The 26,686-nt window shown below is 35.2% G+C and overlaps 1 protein-coding gene across 1 annotated transcript in view; it reads left to right on the top strand.

Annotated features, from left to right (window-relative positions):
* Positions 1 to 26,686, top strand: part of LOC104830673 (sentrin-specific protease 6-like) — a 43,429-nt gene that overhangs the window by 11,945 nt on the left and 4,798 nt on the right. Inside the window, 13 exon segments of the mRNA XM_010565769.1 lie at positions 262 to 282; positions 5,722 to 5,792; positions 7,361 to 7,506; positions 11,624 to 12,026; positions 12,875 to 13,107; positions 15,678 to 15,848; positions 16,733 to 16,775; positions 20,327 to 20,506; positions 23,549 to 23,775; positions 24,387 to 24,493; positions 24,581 to 24,697; positions 25,561 to 25,683; positions 25,938 to 26,030. Coding sequence (XP_010564071.1) covers positions 262 to 282; positions 5,722 to 5,792; positions 7,361 to 7,506; positions 11,624 to 12,026; positions 12,875 to 13,107; positions 15,678 to 15,848; positions 16,733 to 16,775; positions 20,327 to 20,506; positions 23,549 to 23,775; positions 24,387 to 24,493; positions 24,581 to 24,697; positions 25,561 to 25,683; positions 25,938 to 26,030 — 1,935 coding nt within the window.

Below are 26,686 nucleotides of genomic sequence, written 5' to 3'. Positions count from 1 at the left end.
AATTTTACACACTGAAAAAGAGGCAAGACAATGTAGTATTTAGACCGCTGACCGTTGCTGTCTGTCAAATAACATTTGTGCATTTACAATTAATGTTACAAAAATGCTGTGAAAAATAATCTCGTTTGAAAACTAGTCCAGTGAGTGCAAGAGATAATGAAACAGTAATAGTTTATATTTAATAACTTTTTTGATTTAGTCATGTGCAACACATGTGGGGCTCTGCATCTTATGTTTTTTTTTCTTTTTTCATATTTTAAGCAATCTGGACCGAAAGGAAAGGTAAGCTTACTGTTGATGAAATGAGCATGGCAATGAGCATTAAGAAAATTAACTGAATGAGTGCTTTATCAATGCTAGTTAAAGAATATTCAATCCAGTCAATCGTCTTTGCTCATGTGTGAGGGGGGTTGGTTGGTTTTGTTCTGGTTTTGTGGTTCACTTACTCCCTTTTGCCAAAAAAGGACCTTTACATCCTCTCTAAATAATGCCTTGTTAATGTGAATTTTGGGTACGTTTCCACTGGAAATTTATCTATTTATACATCCAATGTGAGAATAGATAAATTGTGACTTTCTATGGAATTTAAGAATTCACTGCTAATTCTTTTGGTAGAGCAGGAAACTGTGTAGTAGAATGGTTCTGAAGCATATCTTAAGTAGGGTGTTTCAACAGCTTTCACTCTGTCATCTCAGCTTGGTATGAATAGCATTAGAGGTTTTTATTGCGTTACTGTGTACGTTCCGTTCACGAAGTGTATATGTTAAAGCAATTAACAGAAAATGTATGGCAAAACCAGGCACACTGGTTTTTCATTGCTCATTTCAGGCTCATTTCTCACTCGTTTTGCATCTGGTTTACCACTGTTAATATTTTGTTAGTAATATGAAATACCATACGTATTTTTTTCTTCCTATGTAGCTTAAATTTATATGTTAGTGGAAATGTTTTGTTGATAGTAATGAATTAATTGAGTTTTTGTAAATATCTTGTCTATGTAGGTGTGTTTTGGCAGTAAATGCTTGATATCAGGTTGAATTGTTTAAACAGTGTATATAATGTTTAACCAATAATGATACAAGTAACACAGAAATCTAGTGTATATCTGTTCTTTGTGAATTCAGGATTTTCTAGATTTATTTCAAATTCAGTAGTAAAATCAAGCCTTTCTGTTTTACTGCCTTTTGTTATTTCTCAAAAGAAGTATCAGAGAGATCCTCAACAGTTAGTTTTGGCCCTCTAAGAAAGGATTTGGTCATCCTCTCACTGTCTGGGCTTTGAGTTCATGTATTTTTTTCCTGTTCTCCTTTGTGCTGCATTTCTGTTATCAGTTAACCAGTCAGCTATTAGTGTTTTTAATTTGGTGCTGAATGTCATAGAAGGCTAGGGTTGAGCTGCATGCTGGTGATCTTAATTTTCCCTTGGGGACACCTGCTGCTTCTTAATCCAGTAGTACTGGATATGTTCTGTTTTCCTTCCCTGCTTTTTGTTGCTGTCCCAGCAGGGGAAGATGATTTAGGCAGGAGCTGCTAAAATTAGTTTTAATCATTACCATCATGATAAGTGCAGCTGCAACTCCAGACTTTCTGGGCCAAATGGGGCTACTGACCTGCGTACTAAAAACCCAACTCCCTGTGCTGCTGTTTCTCTCTTCCAGCCTTTGACTTTCGTACTCTGCTTTTTCTGTAAGACACACCGAAGGTAAATCTCACCTCAGCAGCTTGGTGCTTCCTATCTTATCATGCTTTATTCCGTTACTGTGTAATGATGTAGAAACCAACAGGCTGCCTGCGGTAGTATACCTCCAAATAGTAGTATGCAAAGGCAGAGTGAGGAAGGGCTGCACAAGGCAGCCTCTCAAAGAGCCAGGCTGCGTATTAAACACAGCTCTTATGTGAGCCTACACCTCAGCAAAGTTAGGAGTTGGTGCAGCATTGCACATACATGGTATTTTTTATGTGGCTCATACCAGATCATGGGTAGTTTGGAAGACTCTGATCTAAGACAGCACTGTATCCTAAATTCCCAGATCCAGGTGTTTCTTTAAGTTTATTGCTTTCTGGCATAGACAGTTGTCATCCCTGTCCCCGCTCTCCCTGCCCTCTCACACGCCCGCTTTTTTTTTTCTTCAGAAGAAATTCTAATATGAAAATTTCTCTTGGGCTGGAGGGTGTCACAGAGGTCTGTCTACCAGCCCAAGGTGAAGATACTAAGGTCCAATTCTATCAGCAAAGGAATATGGCAGTAATCTTGAATGTGTGCTGAAAATACTCAGTCACACCATTCTGTCTGGGCAAAACATGTTTAGTCAAGAATGCTATACCGTTTAGCTGTTAAGATGTGTCAAAAGTTCAGGACTCTCCACAGTCCGGACTACCTCAGTATTTTTGTCATGTCTGTTGCAGGAAGAGCCTGATCTTTCTTGGTATTGTTATTAATGTTTTGCTGTTTGATGCTTTACTACTTCTTGAAGTTGCTTTTATCAAATACTGGTCTACCTCCCTTGTACTTAAAGGTATTAAAATCAAAACTGCTTATCATGGATGAGATAAATGAGAAGACTAAAATGATTTAATCTCTGAGCATGGAGCCTTGTTCTTCAAGCAAAATCTAAATCTCATAAATATTTTTACGAAACCTAACAGGCAAAAAAGAAAAAAATTGTGTATTTTTAGTATTTGCTAGGATGGTAGGAACAGCAATCAATATTTCTTATTTTTTCTGTTAGACACAGTATGTAGATAGTCTTGCATCTTGATCTGTTTAGCTGTTTGATGCCTCATTTATTCCTTTTGAAATGGGAGACTTAGTTTAAGTTAGGATTTAACAGCAAGAAGGCATTGTTTTGGAGTGCTGTATGTTTTTCTAATCTCTTATAATAATTTTCTTCTTTTCCTAATAGTCGTTTTAAAGATAGGTGTCATGTTCGATTTAAAAGAAACTATAGTTTCCGTTCTGTTTTTGCACTCACGTGCAAGTAAACTGCTCAGTGTACTAAGTACTTTTCTGGAGAAGATATCAATGGTTCTGCAGCTGTTCAAATGGCAACAAACGTTGTGCTGAGGGGGGAGCCTTGATTTTGTTATCTGTAAAAACTTGGGGGGGGGGGGCTCTCCCTTTTTGTTTGTGTGTGGGTTTTTCAGGAAAGGAAACTAGTAGGAGGTGCTTCAGGTTGCTGCCCTCTTGTGGGAGGGCTGTTACTGTCTCCAAGAAAGCATTTTTTTTCACATGTAATCTACAATTAGGTAGTGTTTGAAATTATCTTTGCTTTTGTTTCTAACTCAAAGCAACTTCCAACCTGACCTTGAATTGCTAACCAAGTTAAACTGTGTTGGGAAGCCTCAGTTGACTTGGAGCTGGTTTTCGTAGCTTAGGTTTGGGTGTTACTGGTTCATTGTGAGCATACGAGTAAATGTCTTATATTGTGGGAGAAGAAAGATAGTCGTTATATGCCAGCCTTTGTGTATTCTTGCAAGTGTTTGGCTGTTTAAAAAGTATCAATATGAGTCTATGCTGATAACACAAAATTCAGACAAGGGTAACTAAGGCTACTGTATTCTGATTTATTGTAAAAAAATTATTTAGCAATATATGGTAAGTGATGAATTTATCATCTTAAAAAGATAAATATAGGTTGCATGTTAAAAATGTAATACAAACCTCTAAGATTTTTAGAAGAAAAATCATAACTTTTAAATGTCCGGAGAACTTGAATTGTCAAACTAATTTTTAAAAGAAATTATAGAATTATAAATCTACCATATTGTTTTAATTGCTTTCAGTTAAATGTCAAATCATTTCAATATTGTCTCTCTTAAATATCAATTAAATGTTTTATATTTAAAACATTTTACAGGAAATAATTTTTTTAACAATGGTTATGTTCAAAACAAGACTTATATTGTGATGAAATACTTCTGGAAGATAATTATAACCTGTCAGACAACAGCTCGTGCATCCTTACAGCAAAGTTTATATTTTCCAGATCTTCTGTAATGACGTAACAGGGGTTTTTTCTAGCCTGTAGAATGTCATTATCATTGGTTTTGATAGTAACAGCTTTTCGTTATATAATGATTAGTTTGAGCTCTGCCTTATATTTCCACCAATTCTGCCTTGTAAGTAATCCCTTGTGATTTGAATTTTTGAAGAAAATGCTCAAAATAATCATAACGCTTAATTTATGGACAAATATTCATGTTGAGTTTCTGATTTTGGTTCAGTTTTTGTGTGCGCAGGCATTAAAAAAAACTTATTGGGGGAGCAGGATTGTTTCAGAAAGATGTTTGACAATCAGTAGCAAATAAACTACTTAATCTGTCATCTGTGATGTGCTTGTGGGCACTCATGGTAAAGTACTGTGATGTCTCTACATTCTGTGTTGCAATCCAGCCATGCTTGTTTCTACTTGTTTCTCAATCCTTCTTTCTGCCCGAGTTTTCCTTCATGCTGCAACCCCTCAACACAATAAAACGTGTTTGTGTTTAGGTAAGAAGTATCCCAAAGGGCATTGTAGATTAATCTTGTTCCAAGTATGCTAGTTAATAATAAAATATGGGAAAACCCTGAGAAATATTACCTAGAAATGCAGAAAATTTAAAGGTTTTATAATTTAATGTGTTAGGAAATGCTGTGCTGAAAGAAACAAAAACATATGCCTACTGCTGAAGTCTGCTTCAGCTGTAGCTGAATTTTTGTCAGGTGGGTCCTCAAAATTTAGCTGTTAGTTTGAGATGCTATTGCCTACAGCTGTTTTCTTTGCCTTCTTGCTGTTGATTAATGTCCTTGTAATCAGAGGTAGCAGTATGGGATGCCTGTGACCCATTTGCACCCCAGTGCACTGGCTTAACTTGCCAAAAAAAGCAGTTTCTACTGAAGTTGCTGGCAAAGCCTCCTGTGTTTCAGGTGCATGCCATCTTCTGTTATAACAGGAACCATAATCTACAGCTGCAGAGTAGGGTAAGACAGCTGAGAAAGAGAACTGCCAAAACCAGTAACTTGAGATGCAGTGAGCTTCAGGAATCTTAATTTGGTAGTAGCACGATTTGACATACTTGTGTGTAAACTGAAAATATCTTTCAGGAGACTCAAAATCTTACTATAATGCTTTATATTGCATTAATTTGCACAAAAAAATATGAGTTATGTATATTATGCAAGTTACAGCAACAGAAGTTTTATTATCCACTAATTTGTCTATATTATTATATTTTTAAACAAATATATAGGAACTATGTCTTCTCCTTTGTTGTTCTTTTTATTTTTTGGCCACAACAATTTTTGATGTCATATCTCTTTCCTCTGTTTTGCATCTTCTCTTCCTGTTTTTTAAGTTGTGGAACTTGTGGAATCTACTTCAAAATTAAAAATAATAGTTGTTTCTATTTTTGGATTTTAAAAGTATCTATCTTGCACTTCATGAATGAGGAGGAGGAGATGCAGCATTCAGTTCTTGAAGAGTTGGGTCTGAAAGTGAGAGACTCCTGAACTATTGATTACTGTCAGAGGGGATTTAGATCAGAAACACTTCTAAGACCTTTACTGTAGCTGTTCCTGGTGTTCTGGTAATATTTTTTTAAGTGTACCAATAGCATGTAATAGGAGAAGTTATTTAGTCATAGCTTTCAGATACATTTCAGGTTTATTTTTTTCATATATAATGTGGCTGAATTATATTGGTGTCTGTCAAAAGAACAACCATATATCTAATTCATTTTCCAGAAAAGAATACCCCCCTCAGCTTCAAAAAGTAGAAGCAGACCATATTAGATTACCACGGTCTCAAGGAGTTGGTAAGTTATGTTTAGAGTTCTCATGTCTTTTAATCAGAATAATATTTTGAATACCTGCTTTGGGTGGGTATGTTACCAAACTTTGTGTAACCTTTAGTGTATGTATTTATATCCTTATATCTTGTTATTCTAGATTTATACAAGTTTGTGCATGAAGGGAGGATTTTGCCCTTTTTGACAGATTTCTGCAACCTGTTCAGTCATGTTATAATTAATTTTAAGTTAGGCTTCAGTTATTTCAAAAACAACTGAAATCAGGAAAATGTAGACTCAGAATTGTTGGAGATGGAACAGATCTCTGGAGATGGTCTAGTCTGAGCCCAAGCCCCCAGCTTGTTCTTGAATTATTGATGAAGAACTTCTGTAGCACTGTTAGTATGTGCGAAGTGTAACATGCTAAATAAATAACACTTGGTATGAAGTATATTCATGCACTGAGGTAGTGAATAGAAGAGCCAGCATCAGCACTGCTCTGTTACCTCAACCGAAACATGCTCTTATATCATTGGTTAGGGGCCATTGATGGAGATGCAATAGAGAAAATATAGTTTGCTTTGAGGTGTGGAAATTGTGAAATTGGAAAAGAAAAATCACTGTGTTTGGTTGAGCTTTGTCAGTCCGGATACAGATACAGTCTGTAAACCTGCTGTTCAGCTGCTTAGCCATCTACACTGGCCAGTTATTCTGCTTGGCCTTTTTAGGTTAATGTTAAGTAGAATTTCATCAGTTCTACACAAAAGTAAGTTAACTTGGAAAAAACCCACCTATTACTGTTTCTTTTTTGAAAATGAGTCATTGTTTAGTTTTGAGATGTCTTCTAATAGTAGGATGTTTATGAGGTTATCGGTATGTATATCGAAAAAGTATTCATATCTGTTTTAAAAAAATACAGACTTAAAAAAGTTCCAATATGGAGACTGCCATTAAACTAGGGAGTATAAATAGCACTTCTACAATAAACTGAATTAAGGTACTCTTCTACAACATACTGCACTTCTAAATCTCACTCCATACATTGTTAATTTATGGGTTTCTTTGTTCCTATACTCTTCCAGTATTTAAATGAATGCCCCAATATAAAACAGGATATGGCAGTATAGTTCACTGTACTGCTGAGTCTTGTGTTGAAGGAATAAATCCTAATTACACAGAACATTTCCAATTATTCTAAATGCATTCCCCAGCAGTCCTTTAAGGAAAATTACCATTAGCATAATCGAGCAGATCCCCTCCTCCTTTTGGTAGCAGACACTCCATTCTAGTTAGTAGTGAAGTTAGTATAGATTTTCAAGTCCAAAGTGTCCTCCAAAGATATTAAGCTACAAATTGTCACTGAGAGACACTGAAATAGTATTAACAAAAAAGCATTTTCAAAGTTACTTTGAGGAATTTTTTCTTATTCATCCAACAAATCATGAGACACTTGAAGTGCTGTAGTTTGATGGATGTTTAAAAAGGTGTTTATGTTTAGTTCAGGTTAGTGTATGTGAAGAAATAAGTTGATCATAATTTTAATAGCGTATGAGTAGACCTTTCTTGTTAACATTTTTGCATTTTCTCCCTCCTAGACAGTATAATGGAAAATACAGAAGAGTCAGAATCAGAATCAGAATGTGAAATTAAGAGAAAGGTGCAACAGAAACGTCACTGCAATTCATACCAATCTGACTTGACCCTATCTTCTGCTACAAAAAAATGCTTAACTCAGTTAAAGGTGGGTTAGATTTTAAAAACATGTCAACTTCTTTTTAACTTTAAAAGTTGATGCATGTTTTAAAAACAGGCACTCAGTTGTAAAATAAGTTAATGTTCTAAAAATCCTTAGAGTTGGGAGAAAGATTTACATAATTGAATTAAAAAATAATGTTGTAATGATAGAGATATTTAAGTGTTAATATTGATACTAGCTAAGAAATATTTATTATCCGATTTGAACAAACAGATGCTGCACTGGAAAACAAAGAACCTGTGTTTAAATTGATTGGCTGATCAGTAAACCCAAACCTGATAATTTTGGTTTGCTGTCTATGAGATAGAGGAACAATATTTTACTCTTTGACAGAATTTTTTTTTTAATGTCATGATTTTCTGTACTCAAAACAATAAAGACAGAAGTGCTGCAACAATTCAAGTACTTCTTACCAAGTTGCCCTCTTTCTCAGTGAAACTAGCACAGGTATCCAGATAGCCTTCTCTGGTCTAGAGGCAGCCAACCAGGATGCTTTGTCTGGAACTTTTCTGAATATCAGCTGTAAGATACTTTGGAAATTCCTGTAAGGCTCTCTGTATTTCTTATCATCTTCCCAGGTTACTGTGGAAGATTCGTAATGCCCGCATACAGGTCACACTGTATGACTATCAAAGCAAAACTTCCTGTAAGGAGATCTTGGTAAAAAAAAGAAAAAAAAAAAAAGTAGATCTGTGATTATTATATATAATCAGCTTGTGTTTGCTCCTGTGTATTAGAAAGTAAGTCAGACTGTATTTCTTTGTTAGGGTGAACACTTGGTACTACGCTTAACCATTTCCATTTCTCATTTTGTTAATTAATATGATGTTACTTGGAAAGTTTAATAGCTGAGATTTTGATCTACATATGGTATCTATATAGATATGATCTATACAAGCTAAGTAATGAAGTAAAAAAAGAAGTTAAAAACAAAGAAAAAACATTACTGTTCTGTGTGTTTTGTTTTAATCATTACATTGATAACTTTGTTTATGTTTGTTTAAAGAAGTAAAATATTAATTGCAGCCTACCTTACGTCCTGTCAGGTAAGGGACAAAAGCACAAAAAGAGTTTTTTAGATTGGAATGGTCATTGAAGAAAACAATTCAAAAATAAATGGAATCTTGTCACTGCCTTGATAGAACACTTTTCAGTCTGAAGAGCTAGGAAATGTCCTCTTTTAATACATAGTTTCTTCCTTACAAATTACATCAATTAGCATGAGAGGAAGGAGGGCAGCCTCATTATTTGTGGCTGGATTGTGATCTGTGTAGTCCATTGGCAGTAACTCTGAGCTCTAACTAGAAGACTCTGTGTACATGTAGAAGCGAGGTGTGCTTTCAGCCATGGCACTGACTTCCAGAACTACTTCCTGCATTGTATACAGGTGGAAAGTGAGGGCTGGAGCTCCATGTAGAAGCTTCAGCAGCTTGGTGTCCTTGACCACATTGCTAAAACAAGCTGTTTTCTGTCTCCTTGATAAAAAAAGCGGCAGACTCGATTATGTTGTTCCAGGGGCATGATTTAATTTCCAAAGCCATCAGACAGGTTGCACTTGTAAACAGTATTTAATAATTACATCTGGTACTTTTTCCCATGCATATCTTAGAAATCTGTAAAGTTGAGAACACCAACAGTCATGAATGGAAACCAGTTACTTTTCTCAGACTCAAGGAAGAGCTGAGTGCCTGTGGTAAAACCACCCGGCAGTAAGCTTAAAAAAGGACACCGCGCCCCCCCCCCCATATTTTTCACACCTTGTATTATGAGATTTCAGAAAGGGATTGATAAAATTTGTAAGGCTACATCAGCATTAAACAGGTTGATTTAAATTCAACTGCTGATTCAGGACATGTGTAAATTGGTAATTACATCAAGTAAGGAGAATATGTCCTTATGCTACTCCCTGTGCTCCCAACCCTCTACCACTGGCCACTGCTGAAAGTACAGCACAGGGCTGGATGAACCTTTACTCCAATCCCATAGGATAGTTATGATCCTGTAAGACTGTATAGTTTGTGGATACACTTTCTGGATATAGAGCAGATCTTGTTGCAACTTGCAACAATTCACTAGCATAACTCTTGGTTCCATTTTCTTTTTTTTTCTTTTTCTCTTAAATGGGTTAAGAGTTTTATCCTTTATTACAGTAAAGGGATTTAACACAATGATTTATGCATTTCTTATGAACCATATGCATTTTCATGAGCTGTGAGTTGCCAAAGCGTAGAGATGATCAATGGGATGTTTATGGAACCTCTGAACAATTCAAAAATGTTGGTTGTGGTTTTGTGCCAGAGGAATTACAGACATAACCAGCTGCTGGTCAGGCAGAGTACAAATGGTTTTCATCTTACTAGACTGTAACAGGTTGCACGTTCTAATTGTTAAAAATGTACATAATTTTTAAAGAAAGGAGGATTTTCTGCTTCGTATGTGCTTACAAGAAAAAAAAAGCTGAAAAATAACAAAAGTTTTGGATTCTGAAACTTTCAGAGATAGGTCATATAGTATTTGTATTTTGCAGATTTCAAAGTTTAAAAAAATGCTGTATTATACAAGTCACAAGGCAGACACATTTAGGTAGAACTCATCTACTTAAGTAGTCATTTATCTTAAAATACAGTCTACAAAAGAGTATGCCACTCTTAATTAAACACTGCTACCCCTACCATCAAGGTGCATGCTCTCAAACCAGGGAAAGGAAGTTGGTTTTAAATTTTTGGTGTGTAGTTGAAGTAGAGGGGTGCAGTTATTCTATACTTAAGAACCTTCAGGTATGACTGGTGGCTTCTGTTGAATATTTAATGTCTGATTGAAATTCTTCAACGTAATTAGTATCTTTGCAAAAACTACATCCTGTAACTGAGCACTGAGGCACAACACTGGTTTTCATGTCACTTGCTATCTTACCCCACGACTCAGGTTTTAAAGGTCTGATATATTTTATATAATTTTTTTTTGCATCTGTTTTGCTATGGTCTGTGTAGCTTTGTTAAATTGCAGAAATTTTGTAATGTTCTCCTTGTGTGACTTTTGTCTTTACATTTGTTTTTAAAAATGATTGAAGAACCCACACCCAAGGAAGTCCTCTTTATTGGAAAGGTGTTCGTGGCTGGGGGTGGGGGGTGCAAATTGTGATAGCTATGCTTTGAAAATAGGTCCAAAAAGGTTTTGGTGGGATTTAGGTATTTATTATCTCAGTAGTTCACAGTACAGTGGTTATGTCATTATGTCAGTGCTCCAGGAGACAATAACATACGTTAAATTTCAATTCTAGAGGTGTCCTGTGTTCAACTCGGTACACATTCAGTAGCTTATGTGTTAGTATTGAATCCCTTAGACTTAGAAGTCGAAGTTCTGCACTTGTGATAAAGTAATTAAGCGGGACCTAATGCATGTGAGAGAAAGAAAACACATCTCTATCTTTGCAGTGATAGGATACATTTCCCTTGTAGCCCCTGTTTTCCTCTTGAAAGTTTGGGGAACTCCTTTGCCTCAAGTCCTGTTTTCTTTTCTGAGATACTGCACTCTAGAGCAATGTATTTCCTTTTCCTTTTATTTTATTCTGTCATGGTCGTCCGTGTCCCCCCCGCCCCGCCCCCAGAAGTGATTATTCTGCATGCTTTGCCAGGCTGTTAGAAGGTATCTTGGGAGGACAAATGAACTTCATGACCTAGGAGGTTGCTTCTAGTCCTCTTTAGCATCGCTCTGTGGAACCTTAGGTTACTTTATTTTCATCCAATGAAAATATTTTTACAGAAATGATATAACTGGACCTTCTTGCTGATGGATATATATATCTGAACAGTGTGCAACCTTTTACATATGGAAGGAAAAAAGGCAAGGACGAAAATCTGAATTGTCCAGCATTAATCACTTTCTTAAAATTGCCACAAATGACATTTGGTCCTGTTAGAACATTTTTCATTTTCTTAAATGAAAAAAATCAAACTGTATTTTTATGTTTGCTTTCTCTACTTAACTGTAATTGCTAATATAGTTAGTCTTCATTCTGAAGAGAAATTAAATGCAAGATTTGGAAATGGTATCTTTGTACTTACACAGTTACTGATTTTGTGTTTGTGTGTTTCCCCTCTAGCTTTTGGAACAAATTGATTATTCTACTGATTGCCCAAATTGTGGACGGGCAAATGAAAATCAGACCAAATGCCGACATTGTGAAAGTGCTTCTCTAAAGGATTTGCAAAGAGTCTCCAGACAAACTGTGACATTAAGTGAATCTGTGGGACCTTTATCACGTTCTTCAATACATCAGAATTCAACAGGGCAAAAATCTTCAGGTACAGGGTTCAACACAAAGAAGTTTTATAGTTCTGCTGTTGGGAAAGGTCCGACGGATATTCTACTGAGTAATGAAGTTGTAGGACATTCTATGTTACGACAGAATGGAAAAGTTAGTCTTATAACTGGGACGAAAAATCCTAAAATTACAGGAACCTTAAGGCAGAGGAGTACAAGACCATCTGAACTAAATGATCCAAGTAAGTACCTTTTTGTGGATATAGCCATAAACTAGAACCCAAAGTATTGTATAATGAAGGAACTGTCCTTGCAGGTTTACATTACTGATTTTGCATGGAATTTTTTTGTGGATGTGCTCTTGGGGAAGAGGGACAGACCTTTTTGTAATTTCCTTTTCATATACTGAGGTACTCTGAGAAGGATGAACACTGGGGAAAAGAAAAATTATTTAATGAAATTTTTAATTTTTTTGTTAAAGAATTACACTTTATAATTTTAAAAATAGCATTCTTAGCAGTATTCTATCATTCATCCTCTCCAAGGGAAAGACAGTCTTTGACTTCTATATTTTTTCCCTCTTTTCTTTAGAGCTATGCGTTTATTTAAATTTCATAATTTGTAAAATGTTAATTTTTGTGCTTTCTCTGCATAAACTCAATTTATAAGGAGGAAGGAACTGGAATTTGGGAAATTATGTTTCTAGTTCCATGCTTAGTTTACTAGACCATGCTGTCTTACTGATTTGAACAATTTCAGTTATAATTTCTTTTGTCGGTTTTTCTTAAGTTGTATAATTCCCTGTCAATTCTTGATTGAACCAAGAACTGTATAGCTTCACTTCTGTGTCTAGAGGCAGGTTAACAATACCCATTTCTTGTGTAATTAGTTGTGAGAAATAAAAAATGAGGGAGAGAGCGCCTGCGAGCAGATTCCAAATAAACATTCATAAAAGCATAATGTAATGATAAATGTGGACTTCTTTTGGCACTGCAGGACAATTACATAAATTACTTTAAAGCTATTGCTTGAAAAGAAATTTCTGTTACAGAAAAATGTAGTGGTTGAGAATTTAATATTTTCTGTTTAGTTGTTTTGTCTAGTGATGATGATGATGAGGAGGATAGTGGCAGCACTAGGAGAATGGAAAGCATTTCACCTCGTCCTGCAGATTCAGCCCGCTCCTCCCCAGCTCCTTCTACAGGAAAGGTGGAAGCAGCATTAAAGGAAAACAGTTGTGGAATAGAACAGAGAATAGGTAGTATAACAACAGATACAGAAATTGCAGTCACACTACCAAGAAAAGCAAGAATGAAAGATCAGGTACTATTTAATGCTTTGTTTAAAGAAAACAAAAATCAAATCATAAATGGAAAATGTAAAGGCTTGGTTTGCATTGTCAGAAGTTGACTATATTTGAATGCTTTTCTTATTTGGCAGCTGATCAAGTAGTATCTCTGCTTACATAACACTGGAAGCATAAGAAAATGCGTTCATTATATTTTTACAAGCGTTCATAATGATTTGAATTATGCGTTTAACATAGATGCTTCTGCGTTGAATGTATACTCTTTGAGACTGGGCAGGGTATCTCTGTGAAACTCAGGGGCCTACTTAGTTTGCAGAAGAATGTCTAACCAGCTGTTGCCTGGTAAGATTTTGGACATACGAAGTTAAACATGAAAAGAGACACTGGGAGCAACGGTGGCCCATTAAAATTAAAATACTTTGACAACTGTCCCAATTAATAGCACTTATTTTAAGGATTTTCATGGTGGGGCTTTTGTCTTTTAGTTGAGTACCACTGCAAGAATTGGATAAACAAAGACAAAAAATGCACCATGAGCAGACTCCTTAAGTGCTGTCAAAGGGGACAGCTTTCACGGTATGTTAAAAACTTAACCACCTCAACAGTGAGCCATTAAGAAGAATAAATTCCCTGTGGCAACTGGTGTTGAATTAATAGTGCTGATTAAAACTATTCTTGGGTCACTTGTCCAGTTTCACTATTGTGAGTTTGGTTCAATGAGAGTATCTGATCAGATTTCCACCTGCAGTCTCAAATCGTTCGTGTTTTCTGAATTAGAAAGCTAAAGTAATGATGCCAAAACCTTCATGCTATGTTGAGATTCAGAAGCCAACATTCTAGTGCTGTAATTGATGAAATTATGGATGCTTATAATGTGGTGTATAATTAGTCACCACTATCAATATAAAGCTGTGAACCTGTAGCCTACAATAAAGCTGTGGGGCTAAAATGATGATAAATAGTTTTGAATTTCAGTTATTCTGGCGTTATGTGCTGGATTAATTGAAAGTGTTGCATTGTGAAGGCACTGGTGTCTTAAGACTTCTGAAACTCTCCTGAATGTTTTCCTTTGTATATCCACATGTTCCTGTTCACTAGTCTTTAAGAACCAGTTGTAACATTGGAAATTAACTGCATGTTTTGGACAAAAGTAGGAAAGAGCTTGCTTTTGAAAACAAGGGAAACAGAAATTTTTTTTGGTGAAATTTAACACAAACTTTGCATTGATTCAAGTAAACTACCAAGAATTGCAGGTATCACAGTTTTCTGTCAGATATGATAGAAGAAGCTTTAAGAAGCTTTGTTCATTTGTTTTTCTCTCAAAATATTCATCAATTCTTTACTGAAGAGGCTACTTGATATAGCACCACTTTAATGTTTACTGTTTTACTGTTTGTCTGTGATTTGAGTTTTGAGCTTTTAATAATATTTAGCTAGTCCAGCAGACAAAAATGAAAAGCTGTCTTCAACAAGACTCCTAGGAAAAATATTTTAATTACAGGGATTTAGAATCTCTGCCTTCTCCACTATATTTAAATGAAGCATCCAAAAGTATATTTTGAATTATGGCCAAGATAGGCTAGTGATTAGGGACTTCAAAATAATTGTTGGGATTTAGTCTTAATAGAAATATTGAATCCCTTGAAATGTTTTTTCTGTGGGAGTTTAATTGTATTTTGTTACCCAAAAGAATGTTTATTAATGGATGACTTTATGAAACAATATAAATACCAAAGAAAAGACTAGTGTACAGAAAATCCTTCAACAAAGTAGAGCAATATAAGCAATACAAGAAATAAATGTATTAAACTGAAGGATATCAGCCAGCTTGCTTTCATTTCCGTAAGGTTTGTATAAGATTGTTCTGTTGGTAAACAGGAGACTTCATTGAGATCACAGCCTCAGTCAGCATCTAGAGACTTTCTTGAACAGAAGCCAAACTCCACATAGCCTTCTTTCAGTATTTAGTCTTCTGACCCTGGAATGTACCCTAAAAACATCTTAATAGTTCTGTAGAGTTGCTTCAAGAAATTTTGATTTGGCTTATTTATTTATATTTTTTGAAGATTCTACTCCTGCTGATGTTGTGATGCACTGTACTTCAGTAATTACTCAGTGTTTTCAGTCACCAAAAGCTGGGACTAATGAAAACTGAAAGAAAAAATAAACCCACCAACATTGTGGTACTTTTATAGCATTAGTGGTTTTATATAAATAAACAAATAAAATATATTAAAATAACCTTCTTTTGCTGGGCTGCATGGTGTTTCAAAATGACAAAAACTAAATTGGTTTTGGCAATTTTGGAAGCGTTATTTGTGATTTGGAAATGTTAACAAAATGTCTACAAGTGTCAGCTTACAGTTTTTTTCTTGAATCTAGCAATATTAACACCTTCAGGTGTTCCAAAAAGTCCTTTAGGAGATTTCTACCTTCTGTATATGGTTGAGGTGGATACTATAGTAACTATTCCTGTTGACCAACAGAAAAGTAGCTGACAATTTAGTCACTAGTTTTTAACAAGCTTGTTTTAGCAGTAAACATTTGTGTGAGACATTCTGAAACCTTGAAAATTACTTTTCAGTTTGGGAACATTGTGTCTAACACTCCAATAAAACGTCGTAAAGTTATTTCTCAAGAGATTGTAACTGAGGCTGTACCTCTAAATTATCAAAATTCCTGTGAAAGTGTCATTCTGAACTGTCGAAGTATACGAATAGGAACACTACGAAGAATGGTAGTGGAACCTGTGATTGTAAGTAAACTTATTTGACAAATCTCCTTTCAGTTTTTGACGGACGTTGTTCTTTTCATACTTGAACAACGTAATATTTTGCCTTTGTCTGTGAAACAGTAAGTTTGTCTCTAATTTCAGAGGCTGTGATTCCCAAAGAATCCCAAAGTACTATTATGTATTATCACGTACAATCTAGTTCTGGTGTTTAACAGAAACATCATGCCTGGAAAACCCTTGAAAACCCTCTTTACTTGGTTGGGGGGGCTTATGGATTAGCGTGCTTTTGTTAAGAAAATTGAAGGCAACAATTACCAGAAAATGGATATTGATAGGTGGGAGGAAGAAACATGTCTGCAGGTGAACAATTTTGCTTCTGTAGAACAATATTTTTTTTTGTTAACCTTCTAAGTTACATGGAGACTTTCAAGGAGACATTGAATGTTAGTTGTGTGCAGTAAGCCAGATGAAATGCATGCTTCTTGCTGGGGTAACCACACAAATAGCAGAGAGGTGTTACTTGTTCTTTCTACCTTCTGCAAAACTCTGTTATTTAATTTGCTTAAATACTGATAGATTACATTCTCTTTTGAAGGGTTTTTTTTTCCTTCCTATAATTTGTGGTATTTTTCAGAGTATTTTGAACTTTTTTGAAAATGGAGTGCATAAGAGATCTTAAGTTTCAACAGTCAATATGACTGAGTAAAGAGTAAAGAATATACTTGTTTCTTTGAGTTGTGCTAAAATGTACACTTTGGTTTTTTAAAAAAATTACATTTTACATTTTTATTTTAATTACTTAAGTACTTGGTCAATTGAAATACGTTTACTAACAGTTAAAAGGCATTAAGTCAGTTTTGGTTTGGAGAAGATGTGAAATCTTATTGTTGTGTTGTCTTCCACAGTTTTGCCTGGATTATATCAAAATACGCCTAGAAAGTCAAGAAGGTGAGGACATCTTTCATTTTATATTAATTATATATATATTTTGAATGAAGTAACTTTGTCAAAGGAATTAACAAGTGAATCATAATGAAATGTCGATTCTGGTTTTGTTACATATGTAATAAGTTATACTGGGTGCCTGTAGTCAGTAAGAGGAAAAAAGAAAAATTGAGAGTATAAATTTGACCTGAACTGCCTGGTGAACAAAAGCCAAAAGGATTTGCATTATCTCCGCCTTTTACTGACAAAAAGAAAATTCACAGACAGCAGGAATTAGCAATTTGTGGTGTGCATGCAACTGGGTCATTAGTTCTTCCCCCTCATCCTAGTTGAAGAGCTGTAAATATTCTGGTGATGATTGGCAAAGGTTGTCTTGAAAATGATTAACAATAACAAAAGGCAGGAGTAACCTCCTGTAAAACATGTTACCTCTTTAACATTTTATTAGGTTTTTTTTATTTCAAATGCATAAGTAGAGAGTAAAAACCACACAGGTATCTTAGGCCTTTCCTGTCTATATCTCCCTTTAAAATTTTTTCTTCTTTAGCCTATAGGTTGTATATTTCATGTTACTGAAAGAAATAGAGTGACATAGTTTACGACATGGTGAGCTTACGACTATTGCTGTATTTCCTTTGTTTTCTTTGTAGGGTTTTGCTTTGGGCATGAAAAGAAGTTTTGCCTCCTTTTGTTAAATCTTAAGTTTCCATGAAGATGCAGTCCTATCGAATTTTGCCTTTTGTTATTTGTAAAAGAGGACTAGTGTATTTTGTCACTATTATATGCAAAAAGGTGTCTCACAACCTGTAAAGATGAGTGTAGCCTTTGCTCAGTCAAGTATTTAATTTTCTGCTGCATCTAAAATGTAGATGCATAGAAACTACCAGTTTTCATGCTTTAAATGTATTTAAAAAAAAACCAAACTAAAAAGCTTAGTAAAATTTGTAGAAAATGTCTATCGGTTTTTAGTCAAAACAGCTGCACAGTGAAATTATTTCCATGGGACTTGATCCCTCAATAGCATAAAAATGGTGTCTCATTAAATGCTGTGTTTATTGAAACATTTAGCACTTTTCCATTTCATTTTTTTGAGATTTGCATCTGGAGGAAGATGGGCGTATTCCCAGCTAGCTCCATTTCTATTAACTTCATAATCATAGCATGATTTGTTTTCATACAAGTAAGGTTCTTGAAATAAAAATGACACCTAATATTTTTTTTCTTTAGATTGATTACAACGGTCATGTTTTTTCAGGGAAAGGCAGATGCTTTGGACAGCTCTACAAACAGCAATAGTCTCCTGCTTTGAGCTTGTTTTTGCATGTTTAAATATATGTCAAGTTCTCAAAATTCTCTCCATACCCCTTGTCAGTTTTCTGCAACTCCCAACTGGTGTTTCAAGGAAACAGCTTTCTGTTTCTAATGTGTAAAAAAACTATTCACATTGCCTTTAATGCATAAGTCCTATTGTCTGTCTTATGTCAGTGTTAGAGGAAATATTGTTCACAGGTTAAGGCATTTATGGTGAAATGTATTATGCCTGTCTTAACACAAATGGATGAATATAATTAAAATTCATCTGAAGAGTAGACAGTCTTCCTCGCATATGAAATTCAGTATGCTGCATCTCAGTGCAAGCACAGTTACAAGGATTCAGAGTTTTCTTCAAAGACCAGCTAGCTCATATTTTGGCAAGGACCTCCTATCTAGACACCATTAGAAGGACCTGTATGCCCCAGTTAAATCAGTTGAATCCGGTTTTAAGTTGGGATTGTTGTTACTACTGTCTGCCTCTGAAAGTGGGAAGTTAGGTAAAATGAATTAAGGAAAGTGTTTTCATTTAGGAAGGAGAAAACAGAGGTATTGCTATAGAGCCTTAGGTATTACAGCCTACCCTTGGAAAGCTATTTTGTTTGCTTTAAACAAAAAGGAGAGAAGACTCTAGGAGTCATCTATAAATCTTCATTTAGTCACTAGCTTAATTTTCTCCTTTGTAAGTTGCCAGGGAGATAAAGGAGAATCAGTGCAAGGAGACGGACTAGTTAGATCCATGTAGCATATTTCTGCTACTCTTTTCCTGATGAGATGGCAAACTACTGTTCTGGCCAGTAAATGCTGCCCAGTCGGCTTGAAGGAAGCACGTTGTTGTTGCAGCCTGACTCAGAACTGGGCTGCTTCTTCCCCAGCTAGTGGGACAGGGCTACTGGAGGTTTAGAAGGAAAAGAGACCTGCTTTGCTCCACAGAAGCTGTGGTGGGTGGCCACTACTTCCAGTCTGCGGCCAGTGGATACTTTGCTTTGGGTAACTTTGCCTTGTCTTTACAAGGAGCAGACTCCCTTTCTGGCATGCACAGGGGTGTGAATTCAGTTGCCAACAAGAAGGGAGGACGTAGAGGGTGGCTGCTGGACATTGCTAAATGCCAAGAGAAGGGTGGTGCGGGTGGAGAGGGGAAGCACTCCCTCCACTAATAATAAGAACCACTAATACTGCTAAGGTAGAAAGTAATGGTATGTATTTGATGTCTTTTTTTTTCTTTTTTCTGCAGTTTTGTTCAGGGTGATGCAAATTAAACTCTTTAGGTGGTAACCGTTTTACTGATTTTTACTCACCATCTGTCTGATCATGAAATATTTACTAGAATTTAACTTAAGAAAAGCCTTAGTGTTTTTAGGAGTTCCCTGCAGTGTCTCCTTCCTTTTACAGGGAAAGGAGGAGACAGAGTTGTTGCATTGATTTTTATTTATTAGAAGGACTTTATTTTGGCATCATTTCTCCCTCTATTCTGTCTATGTTTTGTCCCCTACATAAGGGGATATAGTTTTTGTGGTGTAGGCTGCCATCAAGTATGTGTGGAAGCTGTCACTAACAAAAGTTTTGAGTGACTACCATTAACCATTTTTCTGGTCTAGAAATAATTACTGGCATTGAACTTTTGGGTCTTTTCAACAAATTCAAAAAACTGTGATTTCACACCTTTTTTCCCTCCATTTTTGTAATTCAGTAAAACCTGTAAAGTACTGAACATTGGCATCAGCAGCATCAGATACAGTGTTAAAAATTTACCATGTTGCTGACATTTCTCTTTGCTAGTAAATTGAGAGCAGTACCTTATTTTTCTCAGGTTATCAGATCGTTTCTCTGCATGTGTTCATTCTCCTCTTCATTTTAAAGTTAATTTTCATAAAGGAACTTGGTCAAAGATAAATCTACAAAGAAAGTTCTACAAACCTGTTGTAAAATGGGTTATAGCAATAGTTGCAAATTTAAATCACTGGAAAGGGTGGATTTTCTGTGGAATAGAAACTAGATTAAAGTTGGTAAGAAGAAAACAGTTTGTTTCTGATTACTTTCCTGACAGGTGACAGTGGAGTGCAGTTCATCTTTTAAGATATTAACAGACATCACTTCCTGGATATGAGTTAATTTCAAACTTTTAAAAACTTTTAAGGAAGTTAATGAGCACATACTGATCTTTTGTTAAAATCGAAGGGGAAATTGTAAAGGAAACCTATGCATTTTTTTCTGTAATTTAATATGACATTGTTTTCTCCTAGAATCAGAAAGCGATATCCGAGAGATTAACTTGAAAACTTCAGAACTTACCAAATGTGAATGGTGCAGTGTCCGAAAATTACCAGTAGTTTTCCTACAAACAGTACCATCAACCTGTAGCAGCCTGAGAGACCAGCTGAAAATGAGTAAAGATAACGTCTGGTACGAATGTAAAGGAGACAGTAAGTAAAACAATTTTAGTCTACTATTCACTTTAAATTGTGTTTTAATGTTTTGGATCGTGACTGAGTGCACTAAAGACTCAAACTGGCATCATTGGCTGGGGTGTTTTTCCAGACACTATCACACTCCCAGGTTGATGAGGAGTACAGGTCAGAACATCTTGGCAAAACTGTAGTCTTCTGTTTGTCCAGTTACAACATTTAGTCAGTTTAGTATAACTGTTTTTACTAATATTTGTACTGAATGAAAGCAAGTTGGTTTGTTTAGCTTTTGTATATGGGCCTTTACATTTATATGACAGCTTTTGGTATACTTAATTCTGCTTTCTGTGCTGTTCTGCTTACAGTCCTTAGTTTCAGTAGAAACTTGTGCGCGTTGGCTTGGGTTTTTTTCCCATAGGCTTGTAGTGATGTTGTGATGTAGACAAATTTCTGCTTGGAAAAGACATGGATTATCTTCATGTATCTTAAAATTGTTTAATTTCAACATAGTTTTCTTCAAGGGTCTAGCATCTTAATATACACACTATTTTTTAAATTAGCATAGAGTCCTCTTCCCTGTAAACAGGCTTTTCTTTAGGTTAAATTATGTGGTTATTTATACTTGTACTCAGCTTCATAGATATATGATGCATTCAAATGGAGGAAGAATGCTTTCAACAATCTCAGAATTGTGTGCTTCCAACATGAAGTACTGTTATAACAACTTCATCCACCTCCTGTAAAAAGTATGAGCTGTAAGGAGTATATAATTACAAAAGTAATTGGAGAGCGTGCAAGGGAACTAGAGACAATCCTGTGAGCAGGCCTTAGACCCCAGGTGAACACAGGTGTTCACAAGTGAAAAAAGAAAAAGCTTCCTGAGTTGTCTGGGTAAGAAATCCTTCCCTTTCCATGTCTCTCAGCCTTTCTCCCCCCAGCTTTTCCCTCTGAAGCAGTGGCGCTGAGCTAGTTTTACACCCAGCTGCTTTATTGTACTTGATACTTGTGAGTACTTTGTGATAACACGATTGCTATTTGCTTTGTGAGCAATGAAATTACTTTAAGCCTGAATCCGTAGCTGTGTAAGTAATTGTGTGTAGATGACTAGTTCCCAAAATAGGAACACCCAAATTCCAGTTAGACACCTAAGTTCTGTGTGCAGTGAATTGGGAGATATGCTGCTGAAGAATTATTTTTCACAACAGTTAGCATGCCAAGTTAAGAATAACCAAAAGGAAATGGTTACACATGTGTCTGAAACTCTCCTTCTCCTACAGAAAAACAGGTCTCTGCAGCTCTGAGTTAGCCAGCTATGTGAGACTGGGATTTGCAGCCTGAATCCTATTCCTCTGTCTGACTGCCTAAATAATTCCTCTTAGTGCAACTTACTGCTTTTTTATTTTTCAGATGATGTGAGTGGGTGTTATTTATACAATAGCTGATTGATCCAACTCACATTCTCTAACTTTTGGTAAGGGTGTAGGCTGAGCTATTGAAGCTAAGCCACTGTACCAAAAGAAAGACAAGATTTATTAGGGCTAGCAAGAGTTAAGTATGAGAGAGTGCCTGATTGTATTCTGTTTGCAGAATGTTCACCAGGGGCGGAGAGGTTTGTTTTTTGTTTATGTTACAGAACCTGAACGCAGAGCTTCACTCTTCTAGGTGGTGAGATCCCTTTGCCTGTGTAAGGAGATGAAGATTTTGATTATTGTGACATTTTAAATTCCTTTCCTTGTTCAGATGCATACTTTTTAGAAATGAAACTGGTTGCTAGTGGATTGGAGATCCTTAAGAGATTTCTGTTTCTATGGTAACAGAAATCTGATCAGAGAAGAATAACTATTTCTTTTGTGAAATTGACATTACAGGTTTTTGTACTTACCTACCCAACAACACGTGCCTAGAATCACTGAGTAGTTTTGTTAGAACTTTGTGCTTCTAATATGTGATATACAGTTTGTATCCACTTTAGTTGTCTCAAAAATGTACTTTTTTTTCCCCTCAGTAGTCTATTCAGTTTAGTTTCTAAGCAGTGGTTTAAGTTTTGTATCCTACTTGCTAGCTACCCCAAGTTAAAGTAGTATTTTTTTTCAACCTGTCACTGTTTCTGAGAATCTCTGTTGCCTGAAAGAGCTGACATGTAGGTGTCAGTGCTGTATATCCATGTAAAAGTGATTCTTATAGACTGTTCTAGCTAAAGCCTGGGGACCTCTGGGCTTATGTGCTGTAGTGGCTTTAATATGTAAGATTTTCAAAAAGCAATAATGTTTTATAGTATAGTCTTCTAGGATGAGGACAGACTGTGAATCTACCTGAATCATGGGGTCTCATGTACTGTTTCTTGTTTAATTTGGTATACGTTATCTTAGTTCTCTCTTTTTTTTTTTTCTTTGCCTTTTGCAATCACATCTGTTTGAAAGTAGGAGAAAACCAGGCTGAAATAGTTTAAAATAAAATAACATGTAGATGTTGAAGGAGTTAAGTAGATGAAAGCCATTTTTATAATAAACATTGAGACCACAAAAACCCATCTACATTCTTAATACAGTTCTCCTTTCCTAAAAAATTTCCACAGATGAATGTGTATCTTCATTGATTTTTGAGAGAGCTGCCCTAGACTTCTTACTGTTGACATAGGAGAAATGAGGGCATGGTGTTTCCCTTTATAGAGAGGAAATTATGTACTGAAACAATAGGATAGGAACTGTAATAAGAAAAAGAGAAAGTATTAATTACAGAGTCTTACCGTCAGTAAACAGAGAAGCTGTTAATTCAAAATATGTTTTAGCTTTGCATTCAGTATTTTCTAAAAATGTATCAGGTCTAATAATTAACATTTCCAGATTAAGGCAGAAGTTGAATGCACTCTTTTTTGCAAATGTAGGTAGAAGGGTTTGGTAGTTACTCCTTCAGTCTATCTGCATACATTTGTATTACTGTTTGTATGTATTGTCAGCAGTGTGTACATGTGTTGGCCCACAATCCTTTGAAATCTGTTTATAATTGTGACATATCTTATTTTGTTTCTATATGAATGATTTTCTCTCTGCTTTTTCATAGGTCAAGAAGAACAGTACATCATTTTGATTTTTGAAACTGGTCTTGATCCTCATGCAAACTCAATATTTGAAAAAATAATTACTGACATTGGTATTAGAAATAATATTTCTGACTTCTTTGTGAAAATTTCCTTTGAAGAAGCCAACGGCAGGCTTGTTGCATTTACTAAGTGCTTGGAAGACAATTCCAAAGGAAGTCCATCTCACAGAGAAAACAAAATAAAAAATGTAATTATGTTTTTGGTTTAGAACAAATTCATTATATTATTTGGGTTACAAATACACTGAAGATAGTGTGCTAGTCACTAGACAAAAAAAAAAATCCCAACAACTTCTGCTGGCTTTTATATGAGGATTCTAAGACTGGTCCATGGTGGGTTATGAAACTATGGGAAATAGTCTGTGCTTTCACAATACTTCTTAGTGTGTTTAGTTTGATTGTAAGGTTGTACAATCGTCCACAAGTAATGTTGTCATTTAAAAACTACTAAGGGACAAGAAGTTTGTACTATAATTAAACAACATAATTGTTTCCAAATTCATCTCCTGGTAAAATTATAATATTTCAAACCAGAAATTAAGTTGCAGTGTTGTACCTAAATTTAATTAATGCTTTCTTTAAACTAAACTACCTCTTAAAAGAATTTGAAAGTTTTGTGGCTCTGCAAGAAAGGAGTACAGACCTAAGTGTAATAAATGAACTAGGAAAGGTAAAAAAACAACTTGAAGTCCTTCTCAAAAGCAATGGGTGTTAAACAGCTGCACTTCACAAAGCTTTATTACCTTCTTGGCAAATTTGAGCACACTATGCAAATTAATATTGACTTTATTCTTGTAAGGTTGCTCCTGAGTCCAAAATGCAGCAGCGAAATAAACAGTTACCATATTTTGATGATGATGAAGAAATTGGAGAACCTCATACAGTATTTATTGGTCCTATAGAAAAGTAAGATATTTATCTTTGCCCTGTACCAATTTTCTGAGGGTTTTTTTGGCATTTCATATTTATTATTGAATGTATTTTTCTTTTCAGGTTGATAGTTTATCCACCTCCTCCAGCTAAAGGTGGTATATCTGTGACCAATGAAGACCTCCATTGCCTAAATGAAGGAGAATTTTTAAATGATGTTATTATTGATTTTTATTTAAAGTAAGTTTTATTTCAAATCAGTTTTTAGTTATCTTTTAGTGTGAAACTTGGAAAGTTCTGACATAAAAAAATTCATAGGTCAGTTGATAACACTTGATCTCCAACTATGCATAGTACTAATTTTAAAAGTTGTTTTGTATTTTTGCAAGAAATTTTGGTTCCTCCTCTGTCCTGCTTGACAGTGATGTTGTTCTCACTTGGAAAAAAGGTTCTTTAAAATTTCTTAGCATCTGAAGAGGAATTTTAATGGCAAGGAAAAAAAAAGGCATTTTTAAGTTCAGTTGTTTTTTTCCAGAGTATTTGTGTTCCCTGGAATTTAATTCGTTTTGATTAACATAATACATAAATTAATTTTTTGGTGTCACTGACGCTACAGATGTTAGGAATGTATTAAATTGTTACATGCTGCTGTGTTTATGCTACCCATAAGGTGCATGTGTATAATTTTCAGCCTATTAAAATATTTCAGAGGTGAAAAGAAAATTAGTGCATCACTCTGGGAGTGTTTGGAGATTTACTGGCTCAGTCACAAAATACAGGGCTTTCCTAGGTAGGTCGTAACAAACTCATTGAAAATTTGTTTTTCTGTCATGATATAAAAATAAATACAACAGCAGCAGAACAACTTGTTGATTGAGCAGAGTACTTAATACCTTGAAATATTGACACAGAAATTGCATTAATGAGTATCTGTTGTTAGTTACCACTAATATTCTTATAGCTATTTTGTGAGAGGCTGCAACGATTTGCTGGGGAGGTAGCACTGTTGGCAGTCCTTTTTATTCTGGTGATGAATACTTTGAGTTAACACCTCCATTAATTTTTTCTTCTTTTTTTTTTTTTTTTTTTTTTAAATTAATTAGGTATTTGGTACTTGAAAAACTGAAAAAAGAAGATGCTGATAGAATACACGTGTTCAGTTCATTCTTTTATAAACGCCTTAATCAAAGGGAAAGAAGAAATATTCATGAAACTTCAAACCTTTCGTAAGTCTATTGATAAATCAGTTTTACTAAGAGCTAAGTACAGTGATGGCTATATGAACAGATGCTTTGCAGAGGCAAAATCCTTACAGGCAATATTACAATACCAACAGAATTCTAGGAAGCATGCAGACCTATAATAAACATAGAATATGCCTTGAAAAATCTTAAGAAACTGTTAAGGTGAAAATATCTCAAAGTAGTCTTTCAATTAAAACAAGCCACCCTACAAGTCACATGTTGGTTTCTACTTGCAGAATACAACAAAAACGACACGGGCGAGTAAAAACATGGACACGGCATGTTGACATTTTTGATAAAGATTTCATTTTTGTTCCCCTTAATGAAGCGTAAGTAAACATACCTTTTTATTACATTTACATGGTAAAGGCTTAAAATTCATAATTCTAAAATTGAAAGTTATATTACAGTGTGAATTGAACTTTAAGAGAACAAACATCTTTTTCCAGGTGATAAAATAGTAATGTAAGATCTTTAAGTGCACTGTTGTTGTATAAGTATTGGACAATATAAAGACTGAGCAAAAATGAACTTTGTTGAGCACTTTTTCTGGGTTTTACCTGGGGTTTGGAGTTCCTTCTTCTAAGCTATTGATAACTTTTGGATTTACCTCTCTTAGTCCTGACTTTTTCTGCTAATGAGATCTCTTTGGTATAGATGAGATCATCCTTTAGTTACAATAAACCTATATCAGAAGAAAATGGAATTGAAGGTCTCTACTGCCCTGTATTGGGAGCTTTATTCTTTTTCTTTATATCCTTTTGTCCTGATATTTTTCTTGGGTCAGGAAGCAGACTGTTAGCATTCTAATGGTTGTTAAACACTTTTAATGATGCTTGCTTTCCTTAAGATCAGAGCAAGTTGTCACAAACACAGTTCTACATTTCACAAAAAGACTCTAAGCAGTCTTTAAGCCAAAATATTTAGGAAAGTTGAACTACTGCATTTCAAAAATATACTATAAAAACATAAATGAAGGACGGAG

This window comes from Haliaeetus leucocephalus, unplaced genomic scaffold (assembly GCF_000737465.1).
Source record: "Haliaeetus leucocephalus isolate CR32 unplaced genomic scaffold, Haliaeetus_leucocephalus-4.0 Scaffold195, whole genome shotgun sequence".
Lineage (NCBI taxonomy): Eukaryota > Metazoa > Chordata > Aves > Accipitriformes > Accipitridae > Haliaeetus > Haliaeetus leucocephalus.
This window is presented reverse-complemented; position numbering and strand designations above follow the sequence as displayed.